Here is a 17,372-nt window from a genome sequence, read left to right on the forward strand (position 1 = left end):
TTCAAAGAGTTCCGAATGGCGGTGCATGTGGACAGACAGGTGGACGAACACCTTTACCTTTAGTAGTCTCAGATTGAAGACCTCATTGGTCAGTTTCAGCTAATCATGATGCAGCTTTTTATGATTTGAATTTTATATAGAGAGCTAAACCTTTTATTCTGATATATTTTTAATAATAAATAATAGCAGATGGAATGGTCCTAATATTCTTCTGAATAGATTTTACTCCCAGGGATCTGATGCAGTCTCTTCAGGCATGAATTGAACAAGTTGTAGCCCAAATTTATTAAATCTAACATTTCCTGTTTAGTAAGTCGGTCAATCGGGTGTATTGAATTAGCATAAGCTCACTTGTCATAAGTTCTAGCCATATGTCATGTTGGCCTTACTTCAAATCTCTAAGATCAGATGACCACTGAATTTTATGAAATTACTATAGGATGAGCAATGTCTATTTGACCATTTATATTTAATCGCCATCAGCTAGTGACCAAGAAGCGTTCACTTTTTATCAAATTGTCATTTTTTTTACTGTAGGCCTCCTATGATTCTTAGATTTAAACACAAATGCAAAATTTGTTTGTAGTTTCATGATTTAAAACTTTTAGGTTTATAGTATCTGAATATCTGTGTATGCTTGCCATTTTGAAAATGGGGGCCACACTCGTTTTTTTCAGTTTATTATAGTTGTTTAAAATGCACTGCAAACCTTATTCGCAGATGTCAGATGTAAAATATAAAATAATGAGGAATATGTCATTAACATTCAAAATGATTTGTACAAATCTTCTATTCCAGTAAGATGAGATAATTTTCTTTAATTTCATTTTCCTGATTGGCATTCTTCAAATAACCTACTTGCCCAAGGTCAAATTTGCTACCGGCATAACCTGATATTGACATTTCTCTTCAACTGTTTTCATAGTTTATTGTTTCTTTTCCGCAAAATACTATTATCCAAACACTTCTCGACCATTATTGGTTTGAAACCAACATCTTGTTAATTATTAAATTCTTGACCATTGTAATAGAGAATAGGAGAAGCTGGTTCTGGTCATCTGTTCACTTTTTTGTTTCCTTTTTCACCCAGACTTGACCCTTTGCTGAATCTCGATAGAAAGGCAAATTTGCTTAATGATAAAAGGTGTTAGTTTTCCCTCCTGTTTACTTCAAATATTTGTCCATTTTTTGTGGGGTAATTTTCATCACTTCCACATTGAGACTAAATTATTTGATGTCCTGCAAGGCTGCAAAGCTTCATGTAAAAAAGATGAATAATCTTTATAAAGTAGAAAAGAAATTTAAGCCAGAGAAAAGACAAATAGTGAATATGAAGCACTTGGCTTCAGTAGTATATCGACTTCTTAATGCCTTTTGCTTAATCCTTTTTCTTTAGTTTGAAGAATTAATTTCAATGAATTCATTCTGTCTCACTTTTAAATTCAATCCAATGTACAATTTCAAAATAATAATCTCCAATCCCCAATGTTGACTGTACATTGCAATTCAATTCCTTTGATCTTAGCTTTTATTGAGCTTCTTACAGTGTAACTGATTCCGAGTGGTATAGAATTTAGGAGTGAATTTCATTGTGTCAGACGAAATTGCCAAAGCCATTAACCCAAAACGCTCAAATTACTGATGAAAATATAAAAGCATGGTTAGCAATAAATGCCAAGGGTCCATCAGCCTCTGATATTAAATCCTGTTGTTTGCAGACATATTATTGGATTAAACACACTTATCCATTTATACAGAAATATGAGAAGGTCAAATGGGATCTCTGATTTATAAAATAAAAATGCCATCACAGATCCCTGGTAAACTTTTTACATGTTTTTTTATAGCAGAGGTATATGTCACTGAACCCTATAATCAAATAATAAAAGAGATGATTGTAAACAGTAATTACACTTTGTCACCACTGAGAGAGAAGGACATTGTTATATAATTTTAAATCATATAAATGCTAAAAATATCATTACAGATATTAATGAACAAATTAGAAACCACAAAAATAATTTTACAATGCAAAAACATCTGACATGACCTTAGCTATTCAGAGTAATAGAAATTATGAGGGGTTATAAAAAAAATCTAGATATTCATTCAATAACATTCAGGTATTTGTACAGTAAGACTTGACTGGGAGAGAGGCATTACGGGGCTTTAGTTTTCTGTGACGTGCCATGTGGACGTACGAGATTAAGGAATTTTGGGAGCACTGCGCATGCGCGAAGTAATCTGTGACGAGCCTTCTCGTTCACTGACCAAATCTGTGACTCGTATTTGAGGGTTTTGACGTTCGGTGTCATAGTGCTCGAACGAGCGCTAGTTCGTACATGATGACGTCATCCCAGCTTGGCAAAAATGAATGAAGCCGCATCAACACTCGAGTTTCGTTGATTCCGCAGGGCTGGTAAACTGCAAATTACTGCTTGTTACCAGCTTTTCCATTACATTTAGTGTGTCCTGTTTTCAGACACTACATATCCGATAGGTAATTGATGTTTTATTTCCAAACAACCGTGTTTTTTTTCGGCTTTTTGCGCAAGAGTGCAAATGTTGCACCCACAGTCGCCCCACTGGTTCGTAGCGTGATGCTACGCCTGATTCTCCGGCCAAGCATCGGCCCACGGCCCGCTCGCTATCACGCTGGTATATGCTGTGGCGTGGTACGGGTACGTCGACTTAAATCGAAACTGTTTTCATCAATGTACGAACGTGATACTGAACGAGCGGTGTCACCACTTCCGGTGAACTAGGAATACGTTGCAGTCGCAGACAATCTAAAGCCCCTTATTAACATGGGCTTGCCATCCAACTTTAATTAGAGCGCCCTCTGCCAGCTGCAAGATATCTTATTTGTACCCCTGTTTTAATATTGAAGTATTAAATCCTTCTGCTTTCAGAATATGTAACAAATAAAACAATGTTAGTTTATGACAGCTTTTTTTTTTAATCAGCGACAATTTATGCAAAATAAATGCCATAAATATTTCATATTGAAGTACATAAGTTGGGACATGACAAGTATGCAAAACTTTCTCATCCCTTTTTGACGAATTTTTAGTGTTTTGCTTGTTGAATTTTAATTACACAATATGTATTTTTGACTTGATTTGCCCCTTTAAATAACTGAAATACAGGAGAAAGGCCAAATGGAGGGGAAGGGTGCATAGGGTGAAAGTTGATCAGTTTGAATGATGTTTTAGAGTAGATGATAAATCAATACCAAGGGCCATTAATTCTCGCCAGAATCCCAGTCAAATCCAACCAATCTGAAATCCCAATGTTTGTATTTCATTGTAATGTGAAGTGATCTTGAGTTCTAAACCCTGATGTCTTTTCTTCTACAAGATGTGCTCACATTTACACAGGATAAACCCTCCATTCAACAAATCTAAATTAGAAAAAGAGCTTTCTCATTCGGATTTACTATTTGTTTGCCAGTGATATGGCTACCCTCACTGATGTGTGTACCTTTCAGAAGGAAAAGGGGGCAGACTAACCCCCCCCCCCCTCCCTTTGTAAAATGACAAAAAAGGCCCTCCTGGAAACAACACAGTGAGTTTGCAGTGCTGAGGGTAATTTCACACTAGGCGGTTTCAGACCGCCTCGAAGTTCGCCAGTTCCAGGTATTCTCTGATCGGGAAATTTACCCCGATCAGAAAATACCAGGTATTTTGGTAATGTGAAAGCAAACTACGCGTAATTTCCCCGAAAGAAAATACCCGCTAAATAGTAGGTACTTGGCGAAATTACGAGAACTTTCGTGGGGATTTTTCCAAGGTCGCAGGTATTTTGGCGATCTGAAAGCAAATTACGGGAACTTTTATCCCAGCGTGTCGTTGGGCGCGGCGGCGTGGGTGGCTGCTGGGCTTGTGATTTTGAATCTCCCGCCTTGCCTGCTTATCAGACCACACTGCGCATGCTCGTAACTTCGGGAACTTATCCCGAAGGATGTGTTTCGGGGCGGTGTGAATGCAGGAATAATTAACGGGTATTTTTTAGCCTTAAAAAGTTCTCGTAATTTAACGGGGATTCTTGTGATCGAGGCGGTTTGAAACCACCTACTGTGTACCACACTTGTGAACACACTGTTGGACGCAGTTTTCATTCCACTTCCAGCAGGAGAGGGGGAGGGTGACAAGTCCCCCCCCCCCTCCCCCGCATGTAATTGACATTGTTAAACAAATATTGTATGTCACTGAGTACAGACTAGCTAGTAATGCCCGCTTTTTTTCCTGTCAAGAATATGTTTAAAAGAAAACTGTATATTGGCCTACTTTATCCCTGGCCCTAATTTCTCTTTAAAAAGTTTAAGAATGGGGTAGCTTGGGCAATATTTCCCTTAATGCGAACAATCCAAAATTAACTGTACAAAGCCTATCCTCGATCAACTGAATGTTGTTCAGAAAGGCCACATGATAAAGTTCCGTTCATGAAACCTGAACTCCCCGTTATTATTCATTTTTAATAAGTGCCCGCTTGTAATTAATGTTAATGATGCCAGTGGCATTCTTAAGTGCACTGACATGATTATTATTGAATATTGAATTTCTGTCTGATCTTTATTTTGACATTTTTGAAGAGCATTTCATTGTGTGAAATAGTAATATTTGATGAGTTATCATAATGCTAGTTTGTGACTGAACAATTCACAAATATGTTTTTGAAAAAACTGCAAAATTTCAACAAATGGAAAATTATGAGTCAGAAATTTTTTAGCTTAATATTGCTAGAAATTCACTGGTAACATTCCTGGTATTTGTTTTGGTATCCATTATTTGAACCAGTATTAGAACTTGGAAATCTTCTCAGAAAGAAGTGGACAGATTATTGCGAGTCTTTTATCTTTCCTTTGTAATTCTGCAATTCTGACTAAAATCAATTGTTCAATGCTTAGCTTTTCTTACTGACCATGAAAGATGACAAAGGTGAAATATATTGGTGGAAAGCCTTATTCCTTTTGATTATCAATGAAGCAGAAAATAGATTTAAAGGGTCTATTTCTCTGACCTTTCTTTCATTCCTTGATGAATAAAAGTACTTGTAACTTCAAGGGTATCACTTAACATGTACTGTGGAATTTCCCCCCCCCCCCCCCCGAAAGTTTATGCATACAGGCCTATATATAGACTCTCTGTATTATGATCAATGAAAATTGATAAAGAACGTTATTTTCAAAATTATTTGTAAATGATTAGTTCATGAAAATAAAAGTGATAATAAATTAGGCAATCCATGCTGCTCAGAAGTTGACTTTAAATTAACATGTGTGTGTGTTTTTTATCTTTAAAAAATTGATATTTTAGTCAGTAGGAAGTGGTATCCATGTAGAATTTTGTGACAAATCTAATGCAAATCCAAAGAGAGAAATAAAGGGCAATAATAATTAAAATCTAATGATTGGTCCCTTTAAGCAAGTTTTAAGGTCTATATCATTATTGATTGATACCAAACGTTCTTGTCACACCTCAGCGGGCATTCCCACCTCCAACTTTTAGCGAGCCATGGTGACGAACCCAGGGTCATTTGATGGACACTTGTTTGCTTTCAGAGATCAATTTCCGATATTCTTAGAAACGAAAGGGAAAGGTACGTTTGTAAGGGCTGTGATGCTCAAGACGGATGTCACTTTATTTCTTATATTTATTTTGATGTTTTTTTTTCCTTTTATTTATTTTAATCTAAAGTTTATTTAGAAATTTTACAAAGGGTGTGTAGGCCTACCTCATTGTAATGTACGTTGGAGCGTCACCGCACTTCAATGTCATCATGTTGTTTCCTCCCGACCTCCCTCTATCTCTCTCTGTCTGTATCACTTTCTTTCTTAATCCTGGATTTTGATCACTTCCTATACTCTTTCCTAGAATGTAGGCACTTGAAATAATTCATGTAAAGAAACAGACTTATTGTATTTTTACATTCCACATTGATTTTAACTATTTAACAATAAACAAGAGTTGTTTCAGCATCAGATAGTAAACATCAACAACCAGAACGATACACCATGCTGTTATTTTCAATTAGAATGTAAACATGTTAATTACTATTTTTTTAATATGAAAAGAGACACCACATCTGTATGACTATGATACTGTCAGGGGCGGATCTAGGTTTTTGGAGGGGGGGGGGGGGGCACATTGCCGAGGAAAATTTTAACTAGCAAAAAAAAAATGGTTTTAACCACAAATGAAGGGTATTTCGGCCATGAAAAAATTTGACAAGCAAAAAAAAGGTCTTAACTTTAAAAAGGGTGGGCACACTTCTGTTTCAACACCATTTTTACATAAATTTTAATTTCGCCTCTCAAAGGAGGGGGGATGGGCCGGCTGTGACCCCCCAGATCCGCCGGTGGATATTGTACATATTAATCCATTCAAATTGAATTCAGTGATCCCATATATAGGCCTACTTTGGATGGGAATTTACAGTAGGCAACATGTTAATAAATTTGATCTTACATTGTGATTGATCATTAAAGGCAATTTCATAATATTTACAAAATATGAATACACAACAGTCACACAATGATAATGAAATCCTCATGATTTTTTAAGTAAAGGCCTACACAATATGAATTGTTGAATTTGCTCTGATGTACTCTCAATTAGATTAAATTCTTCTCTTCTTTTCAGAAGAAATAAATGAATATTTTATTCTCAAACATTCTCATTATTTGGGTATTGCCCCTTGACAATTGCATGTTATAGGACCCCTTTCAGCAGTAAAACTGTACTATTGTAAGTTAGATCTGACGTCAACCACAAAACACAATAGTGAGTACAATGAATAGACATTTGTCAGTCTTAAAACAGTTCCTTTTAGGCATCACAAATAAATGTGCTGTATTTTACAAGTGCAAGGTCAACTGAAAACATAGAGAAATGGAATTTGTATACCAGTCGGTTACAGCAATGGAGGAATTTTAGATAATAGCCCTTTCTATCTCTTTAAGAATTATTTGAAATGAAGGAAAATTGTTAATTGTGTCTGGATAACGAGACTATAATTTCTGAGATCAAGTGGTTCTGAGTCTTTACTCATCTTTTGTATTCAGGTGAGGACTATTTGTGGAAGAGTTAACTCGTGTAAGGGGTGTGGACAAGGACTGATTTACAAACTGTATGGCTTGAATTTTCATCCTTATATTCATTGTAACCATCAAACTCTTATCTCTAGGGTGTTGCATAAAGTTTGGAAATAAACATAGTAGTAAAATTTAAAAAAAAATAAAGTATGAAACTGAAATTGTACATGTTATCAAGCAAATCTATTTTTAGTTTCAATCTAAATTTGTTTGGCTAAATATTCATATAATTAATGGTGAATGATGTTAATCGCATTTCAGATTTTTTGGGGGAAATACTTTGTGCAGTTCCTCTTTAGCTACTATTCATAATTGCAACCCATCCGTTGACTTTATTTACTGTTCTATCCATGTACAGTCTCCTATTGATTACAATGTGCGAAATGTGTCAATAAACTTCTCGCTTCGGTGATTATTTATTCCTTCTTCAATTTCATATAAAATCAATATTATTGTAAAAAGAGCTGAGTCGTGAGTAGTCCTGCATCTATTGCAGCACCCCTATGAGTAGAATGGACCCATCCAGCTACTGTTATGCTAATGACGTTAAATGGGCAGTAGCACATGTTTGAATAGAATCATTATAGTAGAGATTCTACCATTCTGTTGAACAGGGCAAAGCATTACGGATGGATGCATCAGAATGATACTTTGCGTGGAAAGATTCAACGGAGCATGCCCTTCGACGTAATCAATCCATGACACAAAACAAAAAAAGTCATCACCGCTAAGCTTGAATCTTAACTTCTTGAAATCATAGAGGATAGAAGCGTCCTCTTGGTTAGACCAAAGATAGATGATGTGAACAGATGTTACTACAGACTCTAAGTACGCATGGCTTATTTCTTCATTGATTTTTTTTCTGTTTCCTCGAAATAATTTCTTCATATATTCTTCAAAGGAAATTGAAAGATTCAATTTTAGAGCATTTTGACCTAACTTTTTTATTTGAAGTTCGAGATGGAACCTTCCCTGCTAGGATGCTGAAAATCTTAGTTATCTTGAAGTTGAAGCAACAATTCTACTGGAAACCTTTCTATTTTAATTGAACACGAATCAGTTGGACTGTGCTAAATCCTGAATGAACCAAATTGCCCTAGATGCCATCGAAATTGTCAACTTAAAAAAAAAAAAACATATTGGATCGTGAATATGTTTTGTTAGTCTGATCAGGAATTGCAAAGCCTTTTCATTGGACTGCTCGTGATCATGCGTGAATATCTTCCAATTATGTTTCAAACCAGAGATGAGTTCTTCGGTGGGCTAGCATCAAAGGTAAATAACCTATCTCTTCTCTTGTTTTCTGATGTGACTTTTTTTAAATAATGCTTTTTTTATAGTAAACAGTCCATTTTATTTTGAAGACTAGTTTTGCTTTGAATAGGGTGTAATTTCTCATTTGTATTTCATTCAGTTCCGCTCCCAAAGCTTCATTTGGGGAAGCCCTATGAATTAGTTTTCAATTCCTCTCAGGAAAATAAAAGATAGTTAGAAAACATACAACATCTATGACGTCTGAAAAGTGTGAATCGCAATGTGACTAAGGACGCCTTCTAACACAAATCACACTGTGTGTAGTCTTGTTAATATATATTCTTTTTACAAGGACTGCTTTGTGTCCGTCACCTATTTATAGTTTATAGCCAAAGTATTCTTGTGATCGAAGAAATCAAAGATAGCGTTGCCCATCCTGCAATGATATACAGACCTACGTGTATACCATTGGAAATAATTGCGTGGCCTCTTCTCCAATTTTCATTTATTTTGATATGGTTATATGTGGGTGTGTTTGTCTTGTTCATGGCCAACCAAAGATTTTGCTTGGGAAAATTGAGGTTGGTTCCTTTTGTGACCTGATGCCCATCTTTTTATTTTTGCCCGTTTCGGTCTGAAAATAATAAATTTAATAATTTTAGGATAACTTCTTATCGTTTTTGTGTATTGATTGTAGGCCGACTTATTTTGATGATTGCGTTTATGAAACCTGGTAAAGACATTAATAATTTATGTCAATCAGTGTGCTAAATTTTAGGAATTGATGTGCTAATTTCTTTTTTTAAATTGTGGATATGGGGTTGGGGGTCTTCAATTAAATATATTGATATGTATTCCAAAAGTAAGTTTTATACTAGAAATGTGATGTATTTATGATCTCTATAAAGTCAGATAGAATGCTGTATGCTGCCTTGGCTGAAAGGATTTTTTTTTTTGGGGGGGTAGGTCTATTTGACTATTGCTTACTGTTTGTAAAGTCTAATTAGGATTCAGGGTTTATGATGTTTGTTATAGCTCTTGATTAGATCATTTCATGATAATTACCAGAACCAACATCCCCTATTGTGTACCTATTAGCTGGTGAATTGTAGGCGTCCTCTGATGTGTCCTTTATCAATTTGCATGTTTGTTGATGAACATGTTTTATGATGTGTATTCATGCTATCAAGGTGCTCAGAAAACAAAGCCTTGTTTGGACATCATCATGATGCATGATTGGGATTATAGAATTAAGAATTGCCTCCTAAATTGGGGGAGGGGAGGGGGTCTGTTCCTGAGGCCAAAAGCCTATTTTGAGTTATTTTTGTGTGAATCCCCCTAAAGTGATTGTCAGATTTCCATTTTATTATTAGGCCTAGCTATGTTATATGAATAATTCAAGTTTTCACAAAGAATGGGGGGATCATAGACATGCCCCTACGCTGTTGTAAAGTGGGAATGTGAAATGATAAGAATAATGCCTATTATTAACCCTTTACAACTTTAGCTGGGCTGAAGGGGAATGTCCTATGAGAAACCGAGAAAGTTTAGGCCTACATCTTTAATATTTTTTCACCAAAATAGTCACCAAAGGAGCCCCATTCCATTTGATAATTGAGAATGGTTTGGCATTGGGCAGGTCAAACAACCTCACTTTCTCTTTCTCTGCACATTTATATCTTTTCTCTTTTTATGGGGGAAAATGTACTATCATTTATAACTCAGCACCAATTTTTACTTCATTTATTACACCCTGAAGTTTGAGAACTGTTCAGTCGTCTTTTGTGTGGTGGGATCTCTGTTGCATTGATGTGATCCATATTATAGAAGGGCTCTTTGACGAATGTTTTATCTCGTTTACAGGGCTGCATCACAATGCGATCATTGATAACCTTCAAGATTCTATATGTTTAAGGGGTAATATTACTTCGCTCTATTATGTAATGTAGAATCCTGTCACCATATATGCATGAATTGAATGAAAGGAGGTTCTTAAAGGTTCCTATATAAAGAGATGCTGATGATTAGCATAATCAGACTTCAGTTATATTAATAGAGGTTTGAGATTGAATGGTTACTCTGTTTACTTTGGAATATCCATCTATCAAAGGAAGTATTAAATTTGGTAAATCCATGACAAAATGATTTTAAATCCTTAATGCAACAGCAAATATATCTTTCTCCTCCTTTTTGTGCTCTAATTTTCCTCTCCTTAAATATGTCCTTCCTTTAGATTAAGTTATTGTACTATCCGGAAGGAATATTTAATTTTCTTGATAAGCCCAGAGGATTCTCTTGTGGGTGTCTTGGCCAGTGTGGACAAGAAGGCCTGCGATGGAGCTAGCAGAAGCTCAAGACTTCTTGCCTGTTCACACCCTTTCCCTGAAAACAGATGATCTATAGGAAGTGATGTGCATTCCTCCAGATGATATCTCCAAATGCAGGAGAATGTTCACCTTCAAACTCCTGTAATTGATGTTGGCTGGCACTTTTCTGGGTTTTGAATGAGAATAGGAGAAGCCACAGTGCCACACTTTGCTCTTGAAGAAGTTCTCCAAGAACTGGATAGGGAGGTGGTAGTCACCACATTCAGAATTCCATATCTTTTGATCTATATCTTGGGTGTAGAATTAGATCATTGACAAGGAATCTTGAGAGTTGAGACTTTGCTCTAAACCAACATGGTCCATCCCCCTTCCCGCCTTGTTAGCACCTGATGGTGAAAGTAGAAAAGGATTGTTTAATTACTGCATATCCTGTTTGCTTACTTGTTATTGAAACCCACAGGGCATGCATATTGTCCACTCTCATCTAGTGGTCAAGTTCATTGTCCAATGGTCATTCATGGCTGAACCTCATTCAGGACAGGAATAATAGATGGTTTTGCAATGGTTATTGAACGGTCAAGTAGGACCTGAGGACAGTATGCCATAAGTTTTCCTGACGGTACCTTTGAGGTGGTTTGAGATGTCCATGCTACTGTTTAGACAAGTGGTCACTCCTGGTCAGTCATAGGACAGTGTGTGGCTTGTGACTGGTCATCATGTGAGACTGACCAATGTCACATTGAGTAGCTGACCAAAGCCATGAAGGTGTGCGTACCATGGATAAGGAATGTGAGTAGGTCGTATATCCATATTTTCCTGAGATCGTCCACCATTTTGGAGGTGCACAACTTTATGGACTGTTGCCTTGTGGAAATAAACTCTGTGAGATGTGCTGAAGTTTAGGTCAGAGCTATTGAAGTGAAAAATTTCAAGAAGACCCTATGTAATTCACGGAAGGAGAAAAGGGAAAGGAATCCTACTGCTTTGGTGATTTAATAGGCTGCACTGTTAAAAAATGGTATGCTGCATTTTAAAAATTCATTTTATTTTGTGGGTACCGATATTGATATTTTTACCCAAAATACTTGTGGTTATGCAATATTCATTTTTTTTTGTCAGTTAATGTCAGTTTTGTGAAATTGTGAGTATTGAAGTAGCTCCTAATCATTGAAACTTCTCGAATGAGATATGTTTCTGTGCATATAATTTAATATACTATCACATTCTCATTATGAGAAATTTGTATATATATTCTGAGTCACCATGGCGATACAAGATATGATGTGGTAGTAAAACAACATATTTCGCCCTGAACCTATGGACCTTCCACAAACCTGAATAACGGTTTGCTTAACAGTTTGCTTTCATAGACAACTTTCATACAATAGTTCAATTATTGGGATTGTGTCTGGTCACGTTCAAGTCTATTCATAAGAGAAAGCTCCATTTCAGCAAAAGAAATGACTTCAGTTGTGAAGAATATGTGGTTTGAGTATGTTTAGTAGGTGAGAAAGTCACTTGTATTCCTAAGGTTAATTGTGTTGATTTTCATTGGTGTGTTTCACACCATAAAAATTCTGAAAATATAGACATGGAGTTTGCAATCACTTCAAATTTCACATAGGCCTATCTCATTATCATTAGTTTTGCTTCTCATGATAATAGCAAACAATGTAAAGAAAATTTATCACTTTGGCTGCAATAACTTCAATATCTGTGAATGTTTTATTCGCTTACATATCAAAACAATTAAAAATAAAACGTACAAAGAAATAGATATTTAAGAAAAAAGAATATGTAAGGCTGTTTGCATAGATTACTTGCAAATTTCCATGATCAATATGTTTCTTTTCCCCTAATCAACAAACCGTGCAAGCATTTGGTAATTCTTTTCTTCTTTCTGATGGTAACTGTCATCAGAGCTTTTAATAGACCAATAAAACATGAATGTGACTCCAAACAGAAGGTTCTTGTCCTTCACATTTCCTCAGAAAACGGAAGACAACCCTTATTGACTTTCAGCTTCCTTTCATTCTAACATTTGTTCTGTGGTATGTTTCTTGATTAGCTTTATTTACTCACTACATATTGACAATGTCAACAACACGTACCAGCCCACACATTCCTCATGGCAATCAATACAACAAATTTCTAGGAATATTATGAGACACTTCCTTTTCTTATACAATTATTCAGTTCATTTAGTTGTCAAAATTTGATTCAGTGTCAAGAAATGTTTCTTGAGCCATTAGTCTACAAGCACAGACTCATATTTGACACGTAATTAATACCCTGTCTAATGTGAAGACTAGACGCCAAACTCTCTGTCTGTGCTAGTTAATCTAGTCTCGATATTTCAGACTCTGCATTATGCGCCATTCAAAATTGCAAAAACCCAGGGTCTGTGCCTACAGACTAAATGACAATACTTAAAATTATTCTCACAGTATTTTTCAAAATACAATTTCATGTCAGTAGATCAAATTGGATACATTTCTTTAATGTCTATTCGTATATAAATACCCTGTGTCATAATGCCTTAACTTACGTATGTATTTAAAATGCAACAGGATTTTTTATTTTTTGCTTTGAAAAAGAGGGCCTTCATTGTTATTTTCCAACAAGACAGAACATAGACTGTCCACCGGGATCCATGTACAGACTTACAGGTAGGCCCGTTCTTTGACATAACTTATGTTTTACATCATTGCTGCTTCAGCCATGTGGAGCAGTCTTCAGTGCATCTGACCAGTCTTCAAAGAAACTGACAATTTGTCCTATTGTCTCTGGACTGTTATACAGAGGTCTTAAAAATACCCTCTCAGAAAACTTGCTTTAGAAGAGGAGATTATCTTCTAGCCATTGACTTGTAATTGATCAAGTCCAACGGAGCGTAAGCCATCAAGGTATATTTGTGAATTTCTTTTGTAGCCTTTGGTTGTAACTGTAAGAAGAAGCTGTGGACCTGGAACTGCATCAGCCACATCTTTGGGATGATCAATCCTACTAGAATATCACATGGGGAAATGGTGCGTAACAAGACCCTGTAATATTAAAGGTTGGCCTATCAGGTTGGCCTATCATGAAATATAAACATATCAATTCAGTGAATGGTTTATTCAGCAATAAAATTCAATACATGGTATACAGCCCCAAGACCAAAATTATTCATGTTCTCAATAAAAATGTTTATTAATATTCATCAATGGGCAACATTAAGACAAAGAAACAAGGTAATCATACAGGTACATACTTTAAACTGTATGTACAGCATATACACAATTGATTGCAAATTTTCATTAATGCTACAGGGTCTTGGTATACATGTAGGCCTAAAAGTAAATGTGCAGACCAACGAGAACAATATCTTGAACCTTCCTGGTTATATACCCAGATAGATTAAACCTTTTTATGTAAGCCATGCTGGAGAAATTTCTTATACGATGAATACTGCAAGTGCATTTAAAGGAAAAAATAATAATTTTCTGTAGGCCTTCAGTTATGCATATCATTTCATTTTTCCATGATTATGGTAAAGTGCTAAAAGTATGCTGATGTACTTTCAGAGAGTCTACAGCAACAGGTCTATGCAACACCTGTAGGATCTCATGTCGACACCATGATGCTACATGTACATTTATGGTTGGCCAACAAGACATAAAACAAAGCTGGTATCTTGTATAGAATTCCCTTTTTATGGCATTCTTTAACTAGCGTAACATGTGATTGTATTGTCACGTGTGTACCTCCCCATACGACTGCAATAGAAACAAATAATTTGTGTCTTCTGGTTCATTAAGTGAAACTTTCTGTAAATTATTGGTAATAGTAGACAATTATCCCGTTTTATTAGTGATAAATTGTATGATTTGATGGTACCAGACTACCTACCAGTTCAACTGTCCAGCATTGTGCATTTAAACTAAATAAATTCACACTATTGAGGGCACACTTTGCTTTAGCCTGGGAAAAATTGATCTGAATTGCTGTGCAAGCCCACAGAAGAGATCCTGTGATGCTGCTATTGCTATTCATTTTTAAAAGATGTTTAGATTAATTGCTCTGAATGGATGAGTAATTGGTCATGTATGTTGATGGTCACTTTTACACCCCCCCCCCTTCGACCAAACTGACCCTTATTCATTCCCATGGTCATTTCTGAGAACTTGTACAATGTTATATCTTTGTCTATTCAGCTGGATTGTAATTTGTGACAAATTTGATTTACCACAGCTGTACTGAATCAATCATTCGTATGCAAGAGAACTAAATTCTGGAGTTGTGAATTTCAACAATCAAGTGAATTATAAGAGGTGACAAATTTTGATGTATCGGCCTTTTTCAAAGCACTGGCTTCATCATTTCTGTATGAAAGCCTGATCATTTATAGAATGTCCATTTGATTTGAAGACAATTCCCTCATGTAATCAGGTCGATTGCTGTTGGTTGTGAAACTGAAATGAAGGGTCACTCCAGTATAGCATCAAAGGATGATACATACACTGCATCCATCTTGCTCATCCAGCTGTCAACTATCCCATCACTTTTTAAAGTCCATAGAAAAGGTGGTGTGAAGACACACCCATTCATTAAAAATCGTTCCCCTTTGTCGGCTAGGTCACTCATAATACTGCATGAATCTTGTGGTTTGGTATTAAAATGGTTAGTGGATGAGCTGTATTGTGGCACCATTCATGTGCTGCCTCCTTGAGGATAAGAGTCCATGGCTGGCTTTAGGACTGGGAGGATTAAAATTTGTCTACCCCAGAACACTTTCCTTTCTGTCGAGCGAGCGAGCACAGGGTTCTATTTCCGCATCCACTTGATGAACCGGTACAAAGGAGGGGGAAGAAGATTATGGAGGAAAGCTCTTTGATGAAGAACAGTTCTATTCTAATCCATCCAGCTCTCTGATGAAGAACAGTTCTAATCCATCCTTCTTAAAGGCTTCTTGTAGTATGTCTTTGATCTTGAACACCTCAATTGAGAATGCAGGTGGCAGCAAGTGGGAAATTCATTAAGGGGTAGAAATTATAAAATTATGTTGGCCAATTCTTCTTTGGTTCGGGATTATAAAGTGATCAGTATGTTATGTCTAAGACAGTGATATGTCAGGAATAATGGATTCATAAATAATTTTTGTAATAACTTCGTGAACCTTAAGTTGTGATGTCCTTAAACTAATGTATTTGAAAATTTATTGATTTTTTTCACTATAGGGGATAAAGAAAGTCTTAAGGGCTGTTTTTAGCATAGGCCTATAATTTTACTCCTGTAAATGAGGGGAGGGGATAAAGAAAGTCTTAAGGGCTATTTTTAGCATAGGCCTAGAATTTTACTCCTGTAAATTTGCTTCCTTGAAGAAAGATGAACTTTATTTGGTATTGGTTAGATCAAAGTATGTGACAAGGCAATTTGCACATTTTATGATAAATATTAATTTGATTTATGGCCCTACCATGTTAAAAAATGAGAGGGAAATCCAACAGGTCTTAATTTGATAGCTTGTACTTCCTTATTGCTTTCAATAATTAGATTGATGTTATTTTCCTTGACCTCATTCGGTTTATTTATCCCTGAATCTAGACCACATCAGTCACCCTGTATTGACCCTAAGAATGTTGCTCCTGTCACCTCTATCCATTCCACTTCACTCACCTTCTTTCTCTCAAATTAATCTGCCTCAATAATTTCCTTTAAATCAATCACGTTTCGCTGGCCTCCAAAGCCACTCACCTTTTCCAGAAAATCCTGAATGAAACGTGAACGAAAAAATTGAACCCTCAAGTTTGTTGGATACATGGGAATGTGTACTTAACACTTCATGAATAGGCCATTGCTACGATTGATCTGTGAGTGATTTTACTATGAATTGGATTGGTGATCATGAAAAAGTACAGGGTGGTGTGACGTGAATCTGAGAAAAACAAGCAAGAGGCAGAGCTATTTGTCGTATATTACTCGTATTCGTCTCCAGCCAAGTGTGGTGTGATGAAAGGTAAAAATTGATTTCAGAATTAGCCGCACCGGAGCGCTTAATGCCTTATCAGCATTCCATGGGACAATAGGTGCTTGTTTATCACAGAAATATCATAAATTGCGCTCATTGAGCTTGAATCCTTGCACAACATCAGCCCTTCCAGCCGATTACCATCGCACCATTTAGTGCCAATCTTCAATAGGGTTAATAAGGTTAACCCAGTGGTCTCATAAGCAATTAAACCAATTTGTTGATCTTCTATTCATTTTATCATCATATACAATAGTAACGAGTTGATGGTGATTAGCATGCCTTGATATATTTGAGATGACATGATGGTATTTGCACCCCTTTTTCTGGTGGAGGGGGGCTTGTATTGGGATCAATATGTACCATTGTTGGCCTTTTAGCCCGAGGAAACTACCCCTAACTATATCATTAAAAGCAATCGATACAACGGACACCAGAAAAACAGCAGGCAAAAATAACCGCAACCCTCCTTCTGCTGCCATTGAGCTAATTTGCCAGATTTGTTTTCTTGTACACAGTCTACAATTCACATTTATTGATAGAACCACAGATTCGTTCACAATGCAGTGAATTTTTTCCTCACAAAAATTCTGTTATTGACAAAACAAATTTAAACAGCAACATTAATCATACTGTTGAAGAGAAAAGTGCGAAAGAGTACAATCTTGGAACCAGGAAGTATGCA

At 36.2% G+C, this 17,372-nt stretch overlaps 1 protein-coding gene across 3 annotated transcripts in view; it reads left to right on the forward strand.

Annotated features, from left to right (window-relative positions):
• Window positions 1-8,228: 8,228 nt before the first annotated feature.
• Window positions 8,229-17,372, forward strand: part of LOC121413521 (rho GTPase-activating protein 20-like) — a 58,856-nt gene continuing 49,712 nt past the window's right edge. The window contains exon 1 of one of the 3 annotated variants that reach the window (XM_041606356.1): window positions 8,229-8,371. In XM_041606356.1, coding sequence (XP_041462290.1) covers window positions 8,306-8,371 — 66 coding nt within the window. In that variant the 5' untranslated portion in view covers window positions 8,229-8,305. Of the gene's footprint in view, window positions 8,372-11,316; window positions 11,467-11,486; window positions 11,696-17,372 lie in introns of those variants that run through there. The other 2 variants (XM_041606357.1, XM_041606359.1) reach the window with 2 other exon arrangements.

Source organism: Lytechinus variegatus, chromosome 4 (assembly GCF_018143015.1).
Source record: "Lytechinus variegatus isolate NC3 chromosome 4, Lvar_3.0, whole genome shotgun sequence".
In the NCBI taxonomy this organism is placed as follows: Eukaryota; Metazoa; Echinodermata; class Echinoidea; order Temnopleuroida; family Toxopneustidae; genus Lytechinus; species Lytechinus variegatus.